The sequence below is a fragment of the Oncorhynchus keta genome, chromosome 27 (assembly GCF_023373465.1).
Source record: "Oncorhynchus keta strain PuntledgeMale-10-30-2019 chromosome 27, Oket_V2, whole genome shotgun sequence".
NCBI classification, from domain to species: domain Eukaryota; kingdom Metazoa; phylum Chordata; class Actinopteri; order Salmoniformes; family Salmonidae; genus Oncorhynchus; species Oncorhynchus keta.
Genome location: NC_068447.1, coordinates 10,093,915 through 10,114,686, shown reverse-complemented (window position 1 = coordinate 10,114,686; position 20,772 = coordinate 10,093,915). Strand labels below are relative to the sequence as shown.

The window sequence follows — 20,772 nt, the reverse complement described above, 5'->3', positions numbered from 1 at the left end:
TCAATAAGCTAGATCAAATTCATTATTGATAAGCTATAAAAATAGAACACATAATTCTAATCAAATTCTAAACAAAATGAAAGGACAACCTGCTTTCAATAGGCTATGTTATACTAACAGGCACCATCATTTCTCCCCATGGGCATTTAATATCTAAACTTTTCACAGTAAGCTGGGTAAAGATCCAATACACAGTAAATAGAATGGTAGAATGTCCAATCTCCGTTATACTGCTCCCAAATAGGCCTATATTTTATGAACATAATCGTAATCATTTTACAGATCAGATTCTCCAGAAGTTGCATTGCCACGGACATCGTGACCGTAACACGTAACACGTAACACGTAACACGTAACACGTAACACGGGGAAGGTGAATCATTCTAATTAGTTTGGTTGCAATAAGATTAAAAAGAAACACAAGCAATATATTTTTTTAAACAACAACAATGATAAATCCATGTAAAATGTAATGATGTCATAAAACTACCAGGATAGAAAAGACAGGCTGTTAGTGGGCCTAAGGGAGGGCTTGGGGTTGGAAAACAAGTCCTGTTTACAGGTCACAGATAACTTCTAAATACGAGGTTCGCCATAATTGACCAAGGTTAAATAATGGACACGTAGCTTATATCATGGAGGGGGGGTTTTACGTATTTACGCACCATTTCAGATCGTCGGTGATGTGAACTCTGAGGAACTTGAAGCTTTCCACCTTCTCCACTACTGTCCCGTCGTTGTGGAAAGGGGGGTGCTCCCTCTGCTGTCTCCTGACGTCCACGATCAGCTCCTTCATTTTGTTGACGTTGAGTGAGAGATTATTCTCCTGGCACCACTGCCCTCACATCCTCCCTATAGGCTGTCTCGTCGTCGCTGATAATCAGGCCTACTGAATGTGTGCCACGCAGAAGTTGAACGGGCTAGACAAAAGATTTAAGTGCCTTTGAACGGGGTATGGTAGTAGGTGCCAGGCACAATGGTTTGGGTCAAGAACTGCAACGCAGCTGGGTTTTTCACGCTCAACAGTTTCCCGTGTGTATCAAGAATGGTCCACCACCTAAAGGACAGCCAGCCAACTTGACACAACTCTGTGAAGCATTGGAGTCAACATGGGCCAGCATCTCTGTGGAACGCATTGGAGTCAACATGGGCCAGCTTCCCTGTGGAACGCATTGGAGTCAACATGGGCCAGCTTCCCTGTGGAATGCATTGGAGTCAACATGGGCCAGCTTCCCTGTGGAACGTATTGGAGTCAACATGGGCCTTCATCTCTGTGGAACGCATTGGAGTCAACATGGGCTAGCATCTCTGTGGAACGCATTGGAGTCAACATGGGCCAGCTTCCCTGTGGAACGCATTGGAGTCAACATGGGCCTTCATCTCTGTGGAACGCATTGGAGTCAACATGGGCTAGCATCTCTGTGGAACGCATTGGAGTCAACATGGGCCAGCTTCCCTGTGGAACGCATTGGAGTCAACATGGGCCTTCATCCCTGTGAAACGCTTCCGACACCTTGTAGAGTCCGTGACCCGACATATTGATGCTATTCTGAGGGCAAAACGGTGCAACTCAATATCAGGAAGGGGTTCTTAATGTTTAGTACACTCAGTGTATTCGCAAAGCAGGCGAAATAAACAATAAACAGAAATGAACAGTAAACATTACATTCACACTAATATTACCACACACTATACACAATATACACACACTAATATTACCTGCTTTGTATAGTGTTGTATTACCTGCTTTGTATAGTGTTGTATTACCTGCTTTGTATAGTGTTGTATTACCTGCTTTGTATAGTGTTGTATTACCTGCTTTGTATAGTGTTATATTACCTGCTTTGTATAGTGTTATATTACCTGCTTTGTATAGTGTTATATTACCTGCTTTGTATAGTGTTATATTACCTGCTTTGTACAGTGTTGTATTACCTGCTTTGTACAGTGTTATATTACCTGCTTTGTATAGTGTTGTATTACCTGCTTTGTATAGTGTTGTATTACCTGTTTTGTATAGTGTTATATTACCTGCTTTGTATAGTGTTGTATTACCTGCTTTGTATAGTGTTGTATTACCTGTTTTGTATAGTGTTATATTACCTGCTTTGTATAGTGTTGTATTACCTGCTTTGTATAGTGTTGTATTACCTGCTTTGTATTAGTGTTGTATTACCTGCTTTGTATAGTGTTATATTACCTGCTTTGTATAGTGTTGTATTACCTGCTTTGTATAGTGTTGTATTACCTGCTTTGTATAGTGTTGTATTACCTGCTTTGTATAGTGTTATATTACCTGCTTTGTATAGTGTTATATTGCCTGCTTTGTATAGTGTTGTATTACCTGCTTTGTATAGTGTTATATTACCTGCTTTGTATAGTGTTATATTGCCTGCTTTGTATAGTGTTGTATTACCTGCTTTGTATAGTGTTATATTACCTGCTTTGTATAGTGTTGTATTACTTGCTTTGTATAGTGTTGTATTACCTGCTTTGTATAGTGTTATATTACTTGCTTTGTATAGTGTTATATTACCTGCTTTGTATAGTGTTGTATTACCTGCTTTGTATAGTGTTATATTACCTGCTTTGTATAGTGTTGAATTACCTGCTTTGTATAGTGTTGAATTACCTGCTTTGTATAGTGTTATATTACTTGCTTTGTATAGTGTTGTATTACCTGCTTTGTATAGTGTTGTATTACCTGCTTTGTATAGTGTTGTATTACCTGCTTTGTATAGTGTTGTATTACCTGCTTTGTATAGTGTTATATTACCTGCTTTGTATAGTGTTATATTACCTGCTTTGTATAGTGTTGTATTACCTGCTTTGTATAGTGTTATATTACCTGCTTTGTATAGTGTTGTATTACCTGCTTTGTATAGTGTTATATTACCTGCTTTGTATAGTGTTATATTACCTGCTTTGTATAGTGTTGTATTACCTGCTTTGTATAGTGTTGAATTACCTGCTTTGTATAGTGTTGTATTACCTGCTTTGTATAGTGTTGTATTACCTGCTTTGTATAGTGTTGTATTACCTGCTTTGTATAGTGTTATATTACCTGCTTTGTATAGTGTTGTATTACCTGCTTTGTATAGTGTTGAATTACCTGCTTTGTATAGTGTTATATTACCTGCTTTGTATAGTGTTGTATTACCTGCTTTGTACAGTGTTGAATTACCTGCTTTGTATAGTGTTGTATTACCTGCTTTGTATAGTGTTATATTACCTGCTTTGTATAGTGTTGTATTACCTGCTTTGTATAGTGTTGTATTACCTGCTTTGTATAGTGTTATATTACCTGCTTTGTATAGTGTTATATTACCTGCTTTGTATAGTGTTGTATTACCTGCTTTGTATAGTGTTATATTACCTGCTTTGTATAGTGTTATATTACCTGCTTTGTATAGTGTTATATTACCTGCTTTGTATAGTGTTATATTACCTGCTTTGTATAGTGTTATATTACCTGCTTTGTATAGTGTTATATTACCTGCTTTGTATAGTGTTGTATTACCTGCTTTGTATAGTGTTGTATTACCTGCTTTGTATAGTGTTATATTACCTGCTTTGTATAGTGTTGTATTACCTGCTTTGTATAGTGTTATATTACCTGCTTTGTATAGTGTTATATTACCTGCTTTGTATAGTGTTATATTACCTGCTTTGTATAGTGTTATATTACCTGCTTTGTATAGTGTTATATTACCTGCTTTGTATAGTGTTATATTACCTGCTTTGTATAGTGTTATATTACCTGCTTTGTATAGTGTTATATTACCTGCTTTGTATAGTGTTATATTACCTGCTTTGTATAGTGTTATATTACCTGCTTTGTATAGTGTTGTATTACCTGCTTTGTACAGTGTTGTATTACCTGCTTTGTACAGTGTTGTATTACCTGCTTTGTATAGTGTTATATTACCTGCTTTGTATAGTGTTGTATTACCTGCTTTGTATAGTGTTATATTACCTGCTTTGTATAGTGTTATATTACCTGCTTTGTACAGTGTTGTATTACCTGCTTTGTATAGTGTTATATTACCTGCTTTGTATAGTGTTGTATTACCTGCTTTGTATAGTGTTATATTACCTGCTTTGTATAGTGTTGTATTACCTGCTTTGTATAGTGTTGTATTACCTGCTTTGTATAGTGTTATATTACCTGCTTTGTATAGTGTTGTATTACCTGCTTTGTATAGTGTTGTATTACCTGCTTTGTATAGTGTTGTATTACCTGCTTTGTATAGTGTTATATTACCTGCTTTGTATAGTGTTGTATTACCTGCTTTGTACAGTGTTGTATTACCTGCTTTGTATAGTGTTATATTACCTGCTTTGTATAGTGTTATATTACCTGCTTTGTATAGTGTTGTATTACCTGCTTTGTATAGTGTTATATTACCTGCTTTGTACAGTGTTGTATTACCTGCTTTGTATAGTGTTGTATTACCTGCTTTGTATAGTGTTGTATTACCTGCTTTGTATAGTGTTATATTACCTGCTTTGTATAGTGTTGTATTACCTGCTTTGTATAGTGTTATATTACCTGCTTTGTACAGTGTTGTATTACCTGCTTTGTATAGTGTTGTATTACCTGCTTCGTATAGTGTTATATTACCTGCTTTGTATAGTGTTATATTACCTGCTTTGTATAGTGTTATATTACCTGCTTTGTATAGTGTTATATTACCTGCTTTGTATAGTGTTATATTACCTGCTTTGTATAGTGTTATATTACCTGCTTTGTATAGTGTTATATTACCTGCTTTGTATAGTGTTATATTACCTGCTTTGTATAGTGTTATATTACCTGCTTTGTATAGTGTTATATTACCTGCTTTGTATAGTGTTGTATTACCTGCTTTGTACAGTGTTGTATTACCTGCTTTGTATAGTGTTATATTACCTGCTTTGTATAGTGTTGTATTACCTGCTTTGTATAGTGTTATATTACCTGCTTTGTATAGTGTTGTATTACCTGCTTTGTATAGTGTTATATTACCTGCTTTGTATAGTGTTATATTACCTGCTTTGTACAGTGTTGTATTACCTGCTTTGTATAGTGTTATATTACCTGCTTTGTATAGTGTTATATTACCTGCTTTGTATAGTGTTGTATTACCTGCTTTGTATAGTGTTATATTACCTGCTTTGTATAGTGTTATATTACCTGCTTTGTACAGTGTTGTATTACCTGCTTTGTATAGTGTTATATTACCTGCTTTGTATAGTGTTATATTACCTGCTTTGTATAGTGTTGTATTACCTGCTTTGTATAGTGTTATATTACCTGCTTTGTATAGTGTTATATTACCTGCTTTGTATAGTGTTATATTACCTGCTTTGTATAGTGTTATATTACCTGCTTTGTACAGTGTTGTATTACCTGCTTTGTATAGTGTTGTATTACCTGCTTTGTATAGTGTTATATTACCTGCTTTGTATAGTGTTGTATTACCTGCTTTGTATAGTGTTATATTACCTGCTTTGTATAGTGTTGTATTACCTGCTTTGTATAGTGTTGTATTACCTGCTTTGTATAGTGTTATATTACCTGCTTTGTATAGTGTTGTATTACCTGCTTTGTACAGTGTTGTATTACCTGCTTTGTATAGTGTTGTATTACCTGCTTTGTATAGTGTTATATTACCTGCTTTGTATAGTGTTGTATTACCTGCTTTGTATAGTGTTGTATTACCTGCTTTGTATAGTGTTGTATTACCTGCTTTGTATAGTGTTATATTACCTGCTTTGTATAGTGTTGTATTACCTGCTTTGTATAGTGTTGTATTACCTGCTTTGTACAGTGTTGTATTACCTGCTTTGTATAGTGTTATATTACCTGCTTTGTATAGTGTTATATTACCTGCTTTGTATAGTGTTATATTACCTGCTTTGTATAGTGTTATATTACCTGCTTTGTATAGTGTTGTATTACCTGCTTTGTATAGTGTTATATTACCTGCTTTGTATAGTGTTGAACTACCTGCTTTGTACAGTGTTGTATTACCTGCTTTGTATAGTGTTGTATTACCTGCTTTGTATAGTGTTGTATTACCTGCTTTGTATAGTGTTATATTACCTGCTTTGTATAGTGTTATATTACCTGCTTTGTATAGTGTTGTATTACCTGCTTTGTATAGTGTTGTATTACCTGCTTTGTATAGTGTTGAACTACCTGCTTTGTACAGTGTTGTATTACCTGCTTTGTATAGTGTTATATTACCTGCTTTGTATAGTGTTATATTACCTGCTTTGTATAGTGTTATATTACCTGCTTTGTATAGTGTTATATTACCTGCTTTGTATAGTGTTATATTACCTGCTTTGTATAGTGTTATATTACCTGCTTTGTATAGTGTTATATTACCTGCTTTGTACAGTGTTGTATTACCTGCTTTGTATAGTGTTATATTACCTGCTTTGTATAGTGTTGTATTACCTGCTTTGTATAGTGTTATATTACCTGCTTTGTACAGTGTTGTATTACCTGCTTTGTATAGTGTTGTATTACCTGCTTTGTATAGTGTTATATTACCTGCTTTGTATAGTGTTGTATTACCTGCTTTGTATAGTGTTATATTACCTGCTTTGTATAGTGTTGTATTACCTGCTTTGTATAGTGTTATATTACCTGCTTTGTATAGTGTTGAATTACCTGCTTTGTATAGTGTTGTATTACCTGCTTTGTACAGTGTTGTATTACCTGCTTTGTATAGTGTTGTATTACCTGCTTTGTATAGTGTTATATTACCTGCTTTGTATAGTGTTGTATTACCTGCTTTGTATAGTGTTATATTACCTGCTTTGTATAGTGTTGTATTACCTGCTTTGTATAGTGTTGTATTACCTGCTTTGTATAGTGTTATATTACCTGCTTTGTATAGTGTTATATTACCTGCTTTGTATAGTGTTGTATTACCTGCTTTGTATAGTGTTATATTACCTGCTTTGTATAGTGTTGTATTACCTGCTTTGTACAGTGTTGTATTACCTGCTTTGTATAGTGTTATATTACCTGCTTTGTATAGTGTTGTATTACCTGCTTTGTATAGTGTTATATTACCTGCTTTGTACAGTGTTGTATTACCTGCTTTGTATAGTGTTATATTACCTGCTTTGTATAGTGTTATATTACCTGCTTTGTATAGTGTTATATTACCTGCTTTGTATAGTGTTATATTACCTGCTTTGTATAGTGTTGAACTACCTGCTTTGTACAGTGTTGTATTACCTGCTTTGTATAGTGTTATATTACCTGCTTTGTATAGTGTTATATTACCTGCTTTGTATAGTGTTGTATTACCTGCTTTGTATAGTGTTGTATTACCTGCTTTGTATAGTGTTATATTACCTGCTTTGTATAGTGTTATATTACCTGCTTTGTACAGTGTTGTATTACCTGCTTTGTATAGTGTTATATTACCTGCTTTGTATAGTGTTATATTACCTGCTTTGTATAGTGTTATATTACCTGCTTTGTACAGTGTTATATTACCTGCTTTGTATAGTGTTATATTACCTGCTTTGTATAGTGTTATATTACCTGCTTTGTATAGTGTTATATTACCTGCTTTGTATAGTGTTATATTACCTGCTTTGTACAGTGTTATATTACCTGCTTTGTATAGTGTTATATTACCTGCTTTGTATAGTGTTATATTACCTGCTTTGTATAGTGTTATATTACCTGCTTTGTATAGTGTTATATTACCTGCTTTGTATAGTGTTATATTACCTGCTTTGTATAGTGTTGTATTACCTGCTTTGTATAGTGTTATATTACCTGCTTTGTATAGTGTTGAACTACCTGCTTTGTACAGTGTTGTATTACCTGCTTTGTATAGTGTTATATTACCTGCTTTGTATAGTGTTATATTACCTGCTTTGTATAGTGTTATATTACCTGCTTTGTATAGTGTTATATTACCTGCTTTGTATAGTGTTATATTACCTGCTTTGTATAGTGTTATATTACCTGCTTTGTACAGTGTTGTATTACCTGCTTTGTATAGTGTTATATTACCTGCTTTGTATAGTGTTGTATTACCTGCTTTGTATAGTGTTATATTACCTGCTTTGTACAGTGTTGTATTACCTGCTTTGTATAGTGTTATATTACCTGCTTTGTATAGTGTTGTATTACCTGCTTTGTAGAGTGTTATATTACCTGCTTTGTATAGTGTTGTATTACCTGCTTTGTACAGTGTTGTATTACCTGCTTTGTATAGTGTTATATTACCTGCTTTGTATAGTGTTATATTACCTGCTTTGTATAGTGTTATATTACCTGCTTTGTATAGTGTTGTATTACCTGCTTTGTATAGTGTTATATTACCTGTTTTGTATAGTGTTATATTACCTGCTTTGTATAGTGTTGAACTACCTGCTTTGTACAGTGTTGTATTACCTGCTTTGTATAGTGTTATATTACCTGCTTTGTATAGTGTTATATTACCTGCTTTGTATAGTGTTGTATTACTTGCTTTGTATAGTGTTGTATTACCTGCTTTGTATAGTGTTATATTACCTGCTTTGTATAGTGTTATATTACCTGCTTTGTATAGTGTTGTATTACCTGCTTTGTATAGTGTTATATTACCTGCTTTGTATAGTGTTATATTACCTGCTTTGTACAGTGTTGTATTACCTGCTTTGTATAGTGTTATATTACCTGCTTTGTATAGTGTTATATTACCTGCTTTGTATAGTGTTATATTACCTGCTTTGTACAGTGTTATATTACCTGCTTTGTATAATGTTATATTACCTGCTTTGTACAGTGTTATATTACCTGCTTTGTATAGTGTTATATTACCTGCTTTGTACAGTGTTATATTACCTGCTTTGTACAGTGTTATATTACCTGCTTTGTATAATGTTATATTACCTGCTTTGTACAGTGTTATATTACCTGCTTTGTATAATGTTATATTACCTGCTTTGTACAGTGTTATATTACCTGCTTTGTATAATGTTATATTACCTGCTTTGTATAGTGTTATATTACCTGCTTTGTACAGTGTTATATTACCTGCTTTGTACAGTGTTATATTACCTGCTTTGTATAATGTTATATTACCTGCTTTGTACAGTGTTATATTACCTGCTTTGTACAGTGTTGTATTACCTGCTTTGTATAGTGTTATATTACCTGCTTTGTATAGTGTTATATTACCTGCTTTGTATAGTGTTATATTACCTGCTTTGTACAGTGTTATATTACCTGCTTTGTATAATGTTATATTACCTGCTTTGTACAGTGTTGCAGCAATTTGCAAATAGTTGAAGTACGAAAAGGGAAAATAAATAAACAGATGAATATGGGTTTTATTTACAATGGTGCTTGTTCTTCACTTGTTGCCCTTTTCTTGTGGCAACAGGTCACACATCTTGCTGCTGTGATGGCACACCGTGGTATTTCACCCAGTAGATATGCGAGTTTATCAATATTTGATTCGCTTTCTAATTCTTTGTGGGTTTGTGTAATCTGAGGGAAATTTGCGTCTCTAGTATAGTCATACATTTGACAGGAGGTTAGGAAGTGCAGTTCAGTTTCCACATCATTTTGTGGGCAGTGTGGCCTCTCTCAATAGCAAGGCCGTGCTCACTTACTCTGGACATAGTCAAAGATTTTCTTAATTTTTGGTCAGTCACAGTGGTCAGGTATTCTGCCACTGTGTACTCTGTATAGAGGCAGATAACATTCTAGTTTGCTCAGTTTTTTTGTTAATTCTTTCCAATTTGTCAAGTAGTTATCATTTTATGTTCTCATGCTCTGGTTGGGTTTAATAGTGTTATTGTCCTGGGGCTCTGTGGGCTCTGATTGTGAACAGAGCCCCAGAACGAACTGGCTGAGGTAGCTCTTCACAGGGTTCATCTCTCTGTAGGTGATGACTTTGTTATGGAAGGTTTGGGAGTCACTTCCTTTTAGGTGGTTGTAGAATATAATTATTAACACCTCTTTTCAGGTTTTTGATAATTAGCAGGTATCGCCACAATTCTGCTCTGCATTCATTATTTGGTGCTTTAACGTTGTACGCGGAGAATGTTTTTGCAGATTTCTGCATGCAGTCTCAATTTGGTGTTTGTCCCATTTTGTGAATTACTGGCTGGTGAGCGAACCCCAAACCTCACAACCATAAGAGGGCATTGGCTTCTATGATAGATTCAAGTATTTTTAGCCAGATTCTAATTGGGATGTCAACGTTTTATTCCTTTTGATGGCGTAAAGACCCCTTTCCCAACTCTCATATCATTCACCTATTATAAAATACATTCATTTGCCCAGGTCATTTTATAAGACATATTTTCCTTCAACTTTCTGAACGGCACAGGAATGGCCGTCTGTGTGTGTATGTTTAGACTTTGTGTAGCCGTTAGCAATGATGCTAATGATAACTGACTGTTAAAATGTTAACTACAAAGCATAGCCTATGACTACCTGGCAGAATGAGTACAGAAAAAGTAGTGTGTGTGTGTGTGTGTGTGTGTGTGTGTGTGTGTGTGTGTGTGTGTGTGTGTGTGTGTGTGTGTGTGTGTGTGTGTGTGTGTGTGTGTGTGTGTGTGTGTGTGTGTGTGTGTGTGTGGAAGGAGGGTGAGGGGGAAATGGGGGAAGAAACAATACATGGCTACTCCTTGGCTGCTTTCATCTCCTCTCTCTCTCTGTCTCTCTCTCTCTTCCTCTCTCTCTCTCCCTGTCTCTCTCTCTCTCTCTCTCTCTCTCTCTCTCTCTCTCTCTCTCTCTCTCTCTCTCTCTCTCTCTCTCTCTCTCTCTCTCTCTCTCTCTCTCTCTCTCTCTCTCTCTCTCTCTCTCTCTCTCTCTCTCTCTCTCTCTCTCTCTCTCTCTCTCTCTCTCTCTCTTCCTCTCTCTCTCCCTCCATCTTCCTCTCTTTCTCTCGCTCTCTCTCTGTCTCTCTCTCTCTCTCTCTCTCTCTCTCTCTCTCTCTCTCTCCATCTTCCTCTCTGTCTCTCTCTCTCTGTCTCTCTCTCTCTGTCTCTCTCTCTGTCTCTCTCTCTCTCATCCTCTCTCTCTCTCTCTCTCTCTCTCTCTCTCTCTCTCTCTCTCTCTCTCTCTCTCTCTCTCTCTCTCTCCCCATCTTCCCCTCTCTCTCTCCCCTCTATCTCCCCCTCTCTCCATCTCCCACTCTCTCTTTCCCTCCATCTTCCCCTCTCTCTCTCCCCATCTATCTCCTGCTCTCTCCCCCTCTATATCCCTTCTCTCCATCTCCCCCTCTATCTCCCCTCTCTCCATCTTCCCCTCTCTCTATCTCCCGCTCTCTCTCTCTCCCCTCCATCTCCCCCTCTCTCCATCTCCCCCTCGCTCTCTCTCTCAGTGGGGAAATTGATCTCTGTGCGGGCTACCTCACGGCTTCCAGGATCAGCATTTTTCCCCCCAGCGCTGCATGGTCTACCCGTGTGAAGGAACTAGCAGGTGTGCATGGGGTAGCATGGGAGGGCAGAGCACTCCCCGAACCCCCCTCTTCAGGGGTTGAGGATGTGTGTGTGTGGGGGGTAACACTAGTAGAATGTCCTTCAGGAAGTACCACCTCCTCATCCCCAGAATCTGAGTCAGCAGAGGAGCTAAAGGTTTAATGGAGACTCTTCATCCAGAACACCTTTACCCGACAGGGTCGACTGCAGCTGGGAGACGAGACACGCTACACTGCACGACCACCCTGTCAACGAATCAAGACAAACAGACCAGAGATCAGAAATGATCAAATAAGAAGTGGATCAAATCACCAGCATAAAGGGACTTGTTTATAGAAGGATGTCTATGAAGGACAACAAGGACATAAAGTCAAATCAATCAAAACATCTAGCTATTTATCATCTTAACATTGAATCCATTATTATTTAATTTATTCAGTAATGTATGAAACTATTTCCTAATGTGTTCTTGGTGGATCTTTTTAAACAGTCTGATCACTATAAACTATTTAACCCATGTGTTTTAGTTAGGTCCAGGTTTGTCTCAGTGAGATAGAATCCCCCCCAACCTGTTACCCTTGGTTCCCCTTAACGCATGGAGCGCCTGTGTAATGACACTGGGCGTCACACACCGTACACTTCAAATGTTGTTGTCTAATGACTTCCTGTCTGAGCAGCAGGAGATCACATCCCTTTTCCTAGAAAGCTATGCAAACCCCGTATAGACTTGTTACTAATGTAATAAATGGAACTTTAGTTCACTGTGTCTCACCTCTTGTACAGGAAGGAGAGACCTTGGCTTCTCTGACAGAATGGAAGACGACCTACTGTATGCAGATATTTGGCTGCCGTTCCTCGGCAGGCGAGGCCCCATTGATTTTTAACGTTAAAGCGCTGTTTCTTTATAACCATGACAACATCTGTTTTTCCTTGATGATCTCTCTGGTGTTTATTGACAATATGCGCAGATTGAGTTAATGTGGATTTCCAGTGTCCCTTCTGCCAGCGGGCGATAGAGGGAAGGGAGGGAGGGTGTAAAGTGTCACTCTATTAGATAAAGTGACAAACCCTCTCCACCCATTCTCTCTCTCTCTCTCTCTCCCTCTCTCTCTCTCTCTCTCCCTCTCTCTCTTTCTCTCTCTCTCTCTCTCTCTCTCTCTCTCTCTCTCTCTCTCTCTCTCTCTCTCTCTCTCTCTCTCGCTCTCTCTCTCTTTCTCTCCTCTCTCTCTCTCTCTCTCTCTCTCTCTCTCTCTCTCTCTCTCTCTCTCTCTTTCTCTCTCTCTCTCTCTCTCTCTCTCTTTCTCTCTCTCTCTCTCTCTCTCTCTCTCTCTCTCTCTCTCTCTCTCTCTCTCTCTCTCTCTCTCTCTCTCTCTCTCTCTCTCTCTCTCTCTCTCTCTCTCTCTCTCTCTCTCTCTCTCTCTTTCTCTCTCTCTCTCTCTCTCTCTTTCTTTCTCTCTCTCTCTCTCTCTCTCTCTCTCTCTCTCTCTCTCTCTCTCTCTCTCTCTCCCCCTCTCTCTCTCTCTCTCTGCCTCTTACACTGATAGCACTGAGAGCTTGGGACCTGCCAGCCACACCTCTTCAGGGTTAATAAATGGAGCCCATAGATGAACCATTACACATTGACACAGCGATACTATCAAGGTATGACTTTCTTCCCAAAATCCATTCTCTTCTCCATAACTGCCTCCAGCCCTCCTCCTCCTCCCCCTCCCATCCTCCTCCCATGCAGGCAGCAATAGTGGCAGACCCTGGCAGGGTTCACATGTTGACCTCGCCAGCAGATGAATGACCTGGCTCATCTTAATGCTGCCATGCACCATTTGCTGTAATTTACATCATCCAGGGAGGCTCTGTGCGGCAGCAGGAGTATCCTCCTTTAATATCTCTCTCTCGGTTGTCTTACTAGTTTAACCCCTGACCCTAGTTTAAACCCTGACCCTAGTTTAACCCTGACCCTAGAGTCACCCTAATCCCAATTTAGTTTGCAGTTATCTTTCCAGTATTCCTAACGGAATGTACGGTCCTATAATTCATCATATCACAGTCAGAGCACAGGGGAAATGCATAATTCTCATACTAATTGTGGTAATGCTTGTAATGCCAACCATGATTATCATGGCAGTAAATAGTAGCTATAAGACTAATTATTCTCAGACAGGAAACATTTAGCTTTTAGTAATAGCCAGAAGTAGAACTGCACATCTCTGCTCTGTGTTGATCAAAGCTTCTCCTTATCGCTATGGGAAGAGCTCTTGAAGAGTCTGGACTCTCTCTTTTGTAGAAAGTGTCTGTGTGTTGAGTGTGTGTGTGTGTCCAGTGTGTGTGTGTGTCCAGTCTGTGTGTGTGTGTGTGTGTGTGTGTGTGTGTGTGTGTGTGTGTGTGTGTGTGTGTGTGTGTGTGTGTGTGTGTGTGTGTGTGTGTGTGTGTGTGTGTGTGTGTGTGTGTGTGTGTGTGTGTGTGTGTGTGTGTGTGTGTGTGTGTCCAGTGTGTGTGTGTCCAGTGTGTGTGTCTCCAGTGTGTGTGAATGTGTGTGAGCATAAGTTGGACATACATTATGTGTGTGTGTGTCCAGTGTGTGTGTGTCCAGTGTGTGTGTGTGTGTGTGGGTGTTTGAGCAGGTGTGTGTAAGAATGTGACACAGTGGCTTTCCCTTCTCCTCTTCCCTTGTGTGGGCTGGTTACACCAGGGGGCAGCTATAAAAGGAAAGGGCCCTGTCAGCCAGCCTGTGATATAGCGGCCCTGCCGTGTGCACAGGCAGGAGGAAGGAAGCAGGAGGCACGAGGCAGGAGGAAGCAGGAGGAAGCAGGAGGCACGAGGCAGCAGGATACAGCGCCTTGCAAAAGTATTCACCCTCCTTGGCATTTCTTTCCTATTTTGTTGCATTACAACCTGTAATTTAAATAGATTTTTATTTGGATTTCATGTAATGGACAAACACAAAACAGTCCAAATTGGTGAAGTGAAATTAATAAAATAACTTGTTTCAAAAAATGATTGTTTGTTTCACAAAAAAAATACATGTTTTTGCAACTTCAAAGTGATAGGCATGGTGTGTAAATCAAATAAATCAAATCAAATACCAAAATAGCCTCCGAGTGTGTGAGTAGGGTGAGAGTCTGAAAGTGTGTGAGAGGGAGAATATAGTAATGTGTGTGAGGGAGAATAAAGTAATGTGTCTGTGAGGGAGAATACAGTAATGTGTGTGAGGGAGAATACAGTAATACAGTAATGTGTCTGTGAGTGAGAATACAGTAATGTGTCTGTGAGGGAGAATACAGTAATGTGTCTGTGAGGGAGAATACAGTAATGTGTGTGTGAGTGAGAATAGGGTAATGTGTGTGTGAGTGAGAACACAGTAATGTGTCTGTGAGTGAGAACACAGTAATGTGTGTGTGAGGGAGAATACAGTAATGTGTCTGTGAGTGAGAATACAGTAATGTGTCTGTGAGTGAGAATATAGTAATGTGTGTGTGAGTGAGAACACAGTAATGTGTCTGTGAGGGAGAATACAGTAATGTGTCTGTGAGTGAGAACACAGTAATGTGTCTGAGTGAGAACACAGTAATGTGTCTGTGAGGGAGAATACAGTAATGTGTCTGTGAGGGAGAATACAGTAATGTGTCTGTGAGGGAGAACACAGTAATGTGTCTGTGAGTGAGAACACAGTAATGTGTCTATGAGGGAGAATATAGTAATGTGTCTGTGAGTGAGAACACAGTAATGTGTCTGTGAGTGAGAATATAGTAATGTGTGTGTGAGTGAGAACACAGTAATGTGTCTGTGAGGGAGAATACAGTAATGTGTCTGTGAGTGAGAACACAGTAATGTGTCTGAGTGAGAACACAGTAATGTGTCTGTGAGGGAGAATACAGTAATGTGTCTGTGAGGGAGAATACAGTAATGTGTCTGTGAGGGAGAATACAGTAATGTGTCTGTGAGGGAGAATACAGTAATGTGTCTGTGAGTGAGAATACAGTAATGTGTCTGTGAGGGAGAATACAGTAATGTGTGTGTTTCTGTGTTTGAAAAATATATTTGTACATATGTACAGTTTGAGATATTGAGCTTAAAAACATTAATATTTTATTTCTCTTTTCAATACAGCTTTTTTTATTGGATGAAACATCTTATGCAAATGTTAAAAAGGAGAGAAGAGGCCTGTATTGTTGATGGAGAGGAGAAGAGGCCTGTATTGTTGATGGAGAGGAGAAGAGGCCTGTATTGTTGATGGAGAGGAGAAGAGGCCTGCATTGTTGATGGAGAGGAGAAGAGGCCTGCATTGTTGATGGAGAGGAGAAGAGGCCTGTATTGTTGATGGAGAGGAGAAGAGGCCTGTATTGTTGATGGAGAGGAGAAGAGGCCTGTATTGTTGATGGAGAGGAGAAGAGGCCTGTATTGTTGATGGAGAGGAGAAGAGGCCTGTATTGTTGATGGAGAGGAGAAGAGGCCTGCATTGTTGATGGAGAGGAGAAGAGGCCTGTATTGTTGATGGAGAGGAGAAGAGGCCTGCATTGTTGATGGAGAGGAGAAGAGGCCTGTATTGTTGATGGAGAGGAGAGAATAGGCCTGTATTGTTGATGGAGAGGATAGGCCTGTATTGTTGATGGAGAGGATAGGCCTGTATTGTTGATGGAGAGGATAGGCCTGTATTGTTGATGGAGAGGATAGGCCTGTATTGTTGATGGAGAGGATAGGCCTGTATTGTTGATGGAGAGGATAGGCCTGTATTGTTGATGGAGAGGAGAAGAGGCCTGTATTGTTGATGGAGAGGAGAAGAGGCCTGTATTGTTGATGGAGAGGAGAAGAGGCCTGTATTGTTGATGGAGAGGAGAAGAGGCCTGCATTGTTGATGGAGAGGAGAAGAGGCCTGCATTGTTGATGGAGAGGAGAAGAGGCCTGCATTGTTGATGGAGAGGAGAAGAGGCCTGTATTGTTGATGGAGAGGAGAGGATAGGCCTGTATTGTTGATGGAGAGGATAGGCCTGTATTGTTGATGGAGAGGAGAGAATAGGCCTGTATTGTTGATGGAGAGGATAGGCCTGTATTGTTGATGGAGAGGATAGGCCTGTATTGTTGATGGAGAGGATAGGCCTGCATTGTTGATGGAGAGGATAGGCCTGTATTGTTGATGAAGAGGATAGGCCTGTATTGTTGATGGAGAGGATAGGCCTGTATTGTTGATGGAGAGGAGAGGAGGCCTGTATTGTTGATGGAGAGAATAGGCCTGTATTGTTGATGGAGAGGAGAGGAGGCCTGTATTGTTGATGGAGAGGATAGGCCTGTATTGTTGATGGAGAGGAGAGGAGGCCTGTATTGTTGATGGAGAGGATAGGCCTGTATTGTTGATGGAGAGGATAGGCCTGTATTGTTGATGGAGAGGAGAAGAGGCCTGTATTGTTGATGGAGAGGATAGGCCTGTATTGTTGATGGAGAGGAGAAGAGGCCTGTATTGTTGATGGAGAGGATAGGCCTGTATTGTTGATGGAGAGGAGAATAGGCCTGTATTGTTGATGGAGAGGATAGGCCTGTATTGTTGATGGAGAGGATAGGCCTGTATTGTTGATGGAGAGGAGAAGAGGCCTGTATTGTTGATGGAGAGGATAGGCCTGTATTGTTGATGGAGAGAATAGGCCTGTATTGTTGATGGAGAGGAGAAGAGGCCTGTATTGTTGATGGAGAGGATAGGCCTGTATTGTTGATGGAGAGGAGAAGAGGCCTGTATTGTTGATGGAGAGGATAGGCCTGTATTGTTGATGGAGAGGAGAAGAGGCCTGTATTGTTGATGGAGAGGATAGGCCTGTATTGTTGATGGAGAGAATAGGCCTGTATTGTTGATGGAGAGGAGAAGAGGCCTGTATTGTTGATGGAGAGGATAGGCCTGTATTGTTGATGGAGAGGAGAAGAGGCCTGTATTGTTGATGGAGAGGATAGGCCTGTATTGTTGATGGAGAGGAGAAGAGGCCTGTATTGTTGATGGAGAGGATAGGCCTGTATTGTTGATGGAGAGGAGAAGAGGCCTGTATTGTTGATGGAGAGAATAGGCCTGTATTGTTGATGGAGAGGAAAGGCCTGTATTGTTGATAAAGAGGATAGGAAGCCTGTATTTATGATGGAGAGGAGAGGAGGCCTGTATTGTTGATAAAGAGGATAGGAGGCCTGTGTTGTTGATAAAGAGGATAGGAGGCCTGTATTGTTGATAAAGAGGATAGGAGGCCTGTGTTGTTGATAAAGAGGATAGGAGGCCTGTATTGTTGATAAAGAGGATAGGAGGCCTGTATTGATGATGGAGAGGAAATGATGGCATGTAGTATTGCTGATTAAGATAAGAGACCTATATTGTTGATGGAGATGAGATAGAGAGTTAATTCCCTCTATATGGTGTGCATGTGAGCATGTACTGGTAAACGTATGGTCAGTGTGTCCTCTACCAGGTCACATATCTCCCAGGTCAGTGTGTCCTCCACCAGGTCACATATCTCCCAGGTCAGTGTGTCCTCCACCAGGTCATATATCTCCCAGGTCAGTGTGTCCTCCACCAGGTCATATATCTCCCAGGTCAGTGTGTCCTCTACTAGGTCATGTGTCCTCTATTAGGTCATATATCTCCCAGGTCAGTGTGTCCTCCACCAGGTCATATATCTCGCAGGTCAGTGTGTCCTCCACCAGGTCATATATGTCCCAGGTCAGTGTGTCCTCCACCAGGTCATATATCTCCCAGGTCAGTGTGTCCTCTACTAGGTCATGTGTCCTCTATTAGGTCATATATCTCCCAGGTCAGTGTGTCCTCTACTAGGTCATATATCTCCCAGGTCAGTGTGTCCTCTACTAGGTCATATATGTCCCAGGTCAGTGTGTCCTCTACTAGGTCATATATGTCCCAGGTCAGTGTGTCCTCTACTAGGTCATGTGTCCTCTATTAGGTCATATATCTCCCAGGTCAGTGTGTCCTCTACTAGGTCATATATCTCCCAGGTCAGTGTGTCCTCTACTAGGTCATGTGTCCTCTATTAGGTCATATATCTCCCAGGTCAGTGTGTCCTCTACTAGGTCATATATCTCCCAGGTCAGTGTGTCCTCTACTAGGTCATGTGTCCTCTATTAGGTCATATATCTCCCAGGTCAGTGTGTCCTCTACTAGGTCATGTGTCCTCTATTAGGTCATATATCTCCCAGGTCAGTGTGTCCTCTACTAGGTCATATATCTCCCAGGTCAGTGTGTCCTCTACTAGGTCATATATGTCCCAGTTCAGTGTGTCCTCTACTAGGTCACATATGTCCCAGGTCAGTGTGTCCTCTACTAGGTCATATATCTCCCAGGTCAGTGTGTCCTCTACTAGGTCATATATGTCCCAGTTCAGTGTGTCCTCTACTAGGTCACATATGTCCCAGGTCAGTGTGTCCTCTACTAGGTCATATATGTCCCAGTTCAGTGTGTCCTCTACTAGGTCACATATGTCCCAGGTCAGTGTGTCCTCTACTAGGTCATATATCCATAATGTGTCCATAATGAAGAGAGAACAGGAAATAAATGGAAAAATATAAATCAAATATGCAAAAGACTGACAACCCTGTAAAGAGTAAATAAAGAAGAATCCAAGGAGGGAGGGAGAAGGACGAGGGAGAAGATAGAGGGAGGGAGGGAGGGAGGGAGGGAGGGAGGGAAAAGGAGGAGGAGGGAGAGGGAGAAGGGAGGGAGAAGGACAAGGGAGGGAGGGAGGGAGGGAGGGAGGGAGGGAGGGAGGGAGGGAGGGAGGGAGGGAGGGAGGGAGGGAGGGAGGGAGGGAAAAGGAGGAGGAGGGAGAAGGACGAGGAGAAGGTGGAGGGGAGGGAGGGAAAAGGAAGAGGAGGGAGAGGGAGAAGGAGGAGGGAGGGAGGGAGGGAGGGAGGGAGGGAGGGAGGGAGGGAGGGAGGGAGGGGGGAGGGAGGGAGGGAGGGAGGGAGGGAGGGAGGGAGGGAGGGAGGGAGGGAGGGAGGGAGGGAGGGAGGAAGGAAAAGGAGGAGGAGGGAGAGGGAGAGGGAGAAGGTGGAGGGAGGGAGAAGGACGAGGGAGGGAGGGAGGGAAAAGGAGGAGGAGGGAGAAGGACGAGGGAGAAGGTGGAGGGAGGGAGGGAAAAGGAAGAGGAGGGAGAGGGAGAAGGAGGAGGGAGAGGGAAGGATGGAGAGGGAGAAGGAGGGAGGGAGGGAGGGAGGGAGGGGAGGGAGGGAGGGAGGGAGGGAGGGAGGGAGGGAGGGAGGGAGGGAGGGAATGAGGGAATGAGGGAATGAGGAAAGGAGGGAGGGAATGAATAGGAGGAAATGAGGGAAGGGAGGAGGGAGGGAGGGAGGGAGGAGAGGGGGAATGAGGAAAGGATGGAGGGATTGAGAAGGAGGAAATTAGGGAAGGGAGGAGGGAGGGGGAAGGGGGAGGGGAGAGGGGAGGAAATGAGGAAAGGAAGGAGGGAAAGAGGAGGGAGGGAGGCAGAGAACAGATAGGAGGAGAGGGGAAGTATTGATGAAGCCAATGCGGAGGTGGCAGGTTACAGGGAGGCTATGATGGGGAGGCTGATTGCCGTGGAGATTGTGTTGCCTGTCCCTCTCCGTATTCTACGTCAGGTCCCAGACAAGACTCGCGCTGCCGCTGCCCGATCACTCAGTCTTGAAAAGGACTGCGTAACTGACACCAGACGTTCAGCAGTTCCCCCCCACACACACCAGAATGTTAATGCCCCTCCCTATCTCCCTTCTTCCCAGCTCACCTGCCATGCAATCATGTACCATGTGTAACTCTGTGTTGTTGTTTGTGTCACACTGCTTTGCTTTATCTTGGCCAGGTGCAGTTGCAAATGAGAACTTGCTCTCAACTGGCCTACCTGGTTAAATAAAGGTGTTGTCGACTAACCTACCTGGTTAAATAAAGGTGTTGTCGACTAACCTACCTGGTTAAATAAAGGTGTTGTCGACTAACCTACCTGGTTAAATAAAGGTGTTGTCGACTAACCTACCTGGTTAAATAAAGGTGTTGTCGACTAACCTACCTGGTTAAATAAAGAACCAACTTTAGGCAGAACACAGGATCCGCGTCTACAGACATAATCTCGACCACACTGCACACTGCCCTAACCCATCTGGACAAGAGGAATACCTATGTGAGAATGCTGTTCATCGTCTACAGGTCGGCATTCAACACCATAGTACCCTCCAAGCTCGTCATCAAGCTCGAGACCCTGGGTCTCGACCCCGCCCTGTGCAACTGGGTACTGGACTTCCTGACGGGCCGCCCCCAGGTGGTGAGGGTAGGCAACAACATCTCCACCCCGCTGATCCTCAACACTGGGGCCCCACAAGAGTGCGTTC

The 20,772-nt window shown here is 41.2% G+C and overlaps 1 protein-coding gene and 1 long non-coding RNA gene across 3 annotated transcripts in view; one reads left to right on the top strand and one right to left on the bottom strand.

Moving 5' to 3' along the window:
* Positions 1-1,899: 1,899 nt before the first annotated feature.
* On the bottom strand, positions 1,900-3,635 carry LOC127912594 (uncharacterized). Of its 2 annotated transcripts, none has more exons than XR_008083337.1 (3): positions 3,617-3,635; positions 2,489-2,584; positions 1,900-1,935 (listed from the first exon to the last, which is right to left on the bottom strand). It is a non-coding gene; the product is annotated as an uncharacterized LOC127912594 (long non-coding RNA). The 2 variants fall into 2 exon arrangements; XR_008083338.1 differs by lacking the exon at positions 3,617-3,635 and adding an exon at positions 3,377-3,395.
* Positions 3,636-19,971: 16,336 nt separating this feature from the next.
* LOC127912613 (uncharacterized) overlaps positions 19,972-20,772 on the top strand; it is a 9,289-nt gene continuing 8,488 nt past the window's right edge. The window contains exon 1 of the mRNA XM_052482632.1: positions 19,972-20,104. Coding sequence (XP_052338592.1) covers positions 19,972-20,104 — 133 coding nt within the window. The remainder of the gene's footprint in view (positions 20,105-20,772) is intronic.